General features: G+C 63.0%; 1 protein-coding gene across 1 annotated transcript in view; it reads right to left on the bottom strand.

The window, feature by feature from the left end:
* Window positions 1-24: 24 nt before the first annotated feature.
* The window catches only part of LOC104290003 (zinc finger protein 777-like), a 4,197-nt gene continuing 1,790 nt past the window's right edge, over window positions 25-2,431 (bottom strand). The window contains exons 2-4 of the mRNA XM_009889050.1: window positions 2,017-2,130; window positions 1,348-1,698; window positions 25-848 (exon numbers count right to left, since the gene is read on the bottom strand). Of these exons, the coding sequence (XP_009887352.1) occupies window positions 25-848; window positions 1,348-1,698; window positions 2,017-2,130 (1,289 nt within the window). The remainder of the gene's footprint in view (window positions 849-1,347; window positions 1,699-2,016; window positions 2,131-2,431) is intronic.

Raw genomic sequence — 2,431 nt, 5'->3', positions numbered from 1 at the left:
CGCTTCCCGTGTCCCCGGTGGGGGTTACACGGGCACCGCGGGCACAGGCAGCGGGTCCCCACAGGGGTACAGCCTCTTCTGCCGCACGTGGATCCTCTGGTGGCCGTGGCGGACAAAGTCAGAGGCCCACGTGAAGCTCCTGTTGCAGCAGGGGCAGAGGATGAGGTGGTGGTTGGTGTGGCGGCGCTGGTGCAGGATGAGGAAGCTCTCGCTGGAGAAGTTCTCCATGCATTCGTCGCACGTATACATCCTTTTCCCAGGTGACAGCGGGTACCCGGTGGGGCTGGGCTTCCCCAACACCGTGCCGCAGTCCCTGCTCGGGGTTTGGGGCTGGGAGGCCGGGCACGGCGCCCGGCTGGGGCACTCCTCCGCCTCCGAGGGTTGGCAGAACCCTTTGGCTGCCCGAGCCCGGAGGTGACGTCGGATTTTTTTCTTAGACATGAAGCTCCGGTCGCAGTGCGTGCAGATATAAGGCACCAAGTTACTGTGGCTGCGCTGGTGGATGACGAGGTTGATCTTGAGCAGAAAGGTTTTCCTGCAGACGGGGCAGGAGTAGAATTTCTCCCGGGTGGAGTTTCGCTGGCAGGCCGCAGTCCGGCTCACGCAGGAGCCCTCCACGGGCTCTCCCAGGCAGGCGGAATCCGCCTGCGCCATCGCTCTGCAGACATCGGGTATCGCCTCCTTAACCGGCTCTTCGGGAACGTCAGCCACCGGACCCTGGCCACCGTCCCCCAAATCTTTCCTGTCCTCCTCTTCCAGACCTTTCGAGGGCGTTTCGGGTACTACCGGCTTCTCTGCAGCGACCTCCTCCTGCGGTACCTCCGTTGGGATCCCCACCTCGGCATCTGCTGGAAATTTTGCAGAACCCAAACATCACGCCTCCGCTCGGCTTTGAGGACAAGGCGTAAACAGCAAGGGGCTTTCCTCCCGCCCCACTCCCCCCTTGCCTCCCACCCCCTCCCCAGCCAGCAGCCGGTACAATCTCAGCCTCGCTTCTCTTCCAGCTCAGTGCCTTCACACCTGGAGCGCTACGGCTCATCCCTGCAGACGCCCCAAGGGCGGTTTGAGATGAGAAATGTCACCCAGGTAGGATGGGAGGACTCTTAACAGAAACATCGGGGCTCGTCCTTCGCAGCAAGTGGACTGGGTGGACCGGTTCACACTGTGCCATGCCTCATCCTTTGCCATTTCACGACTGGCGGCAGGATTTACCGTCAGAACCCGTCTGAATCACGTAAAACCCTGTCCTGCAAGCCCCAGGCCCAGAGAGAGCCCCGTGCAAACCTCCCGCTGCGCCTCGAGGCTGACGGCCCCGCCAAGGAGGGACGAAGGGCTCTGTTCCTGTACCTGCGGCAGCGGGAGGCGACGGAGACAGTTTCAGATTCACCACTTCACGACAGCACGTGGAGAGAGGGTAGGAAGGGGACGGGGTCGGCTGGCTGAGATCCGCTGGCACAGCGGTGGCTTCAGGAGGGACGTGTGCTGCGAAGGCAAAAGGAGCGATGATGATGATGATGATGACAGAGCCGGGAAGGGGCCCAGGACCCTTCGCGTCAGCTGGGTTTGCCTGCCACTCACGTGCACTGCAGTTCACCGTGACCGCCGGGCTCCTGCTTCCCTCCGGCTCCCTCCGGTTCCCCTCGCAAGACTCCTTTGTCTTCATCTCCAGCAGACCCTCAGCGCTCAGGCGGTCCGGCTCTGGGGAGGAGAAGGATGCTCGGCTTTACCGGCAGCCAGCCGGGGGCTCGGAGGAGCAAGCGCAGGGGTGGGAGTCCCCCCGCTTCCCAGGCCCACAGGGCATCAGGGTCCCTGCAGCAGGCAGCGGCTGCTGGGTCAGGGGAGGGTTTCCTTCCATCTATGTGTCCCAGCACACGTTCCCCGCGTCCGCTCCCAGCACAGACTGTCCACAGCCGAGGAGACACCTCGGTCCCTGCGGCTGAGGGCAGGGACTACACTCATGCCGGTAAGCGGCCGGGAGTCAGGATTCTGGCATGGAAGAAACCTAGCGTCACGCACCTCCGGCTGGCTCCGCAGATACGTCTGCTCCCTCCAGGTCTGGCTCGGCCGGCGCGCACGGCTCTTCTCCTCTTTCCAGGCGAGATAAGAGTTCAGGCTTGGATAGGTCACAGTCTGTTCAAGAGCAAGAGAGACATCAGGGGCGAGACACCACAGCGTCGTTGCGGGTGCACCCACAGCCTCTCAACGCAGGGCCAGTCCCGGCCCAGAAAAACGGCACCTCCAACCGGGGCAGCGTCAGCGCCGGCACGCGGGGAGTTACGGACACAGACAGGGACCGGCAGGCAGCAGTTCTAGGAGAAGGGAGTCTGAAAAGCATCCTCTGGCATGGCTCACACACACACACACACACGGCAACAACTGCATGAAAATCCATCCCTGCTCCATGGCGGGGGGGAATCCCTGCAACAGACAC

This window comes from Charadrius vociferus, unplaced genomic scaffold (assembly GCF_000708025.1).
Source record: "Charadrius vociferus isolate BGI_N301 unplaced genomic scaffold, ASM70802v2 scaffold1317, whole genome shotgun sequence".
NCBI classification, from domain to species: Eukaryota; Metazoa; Chordata; class Aves; order Charadriiformes; family Charadriidae; genus Charadrius; species Charadrius vociferus.
The sequence above is the reverse complement of the archived record's forward strand: the minus strand, read 5'-3'. Positions and strand labels throughout refer to the sequence as shown.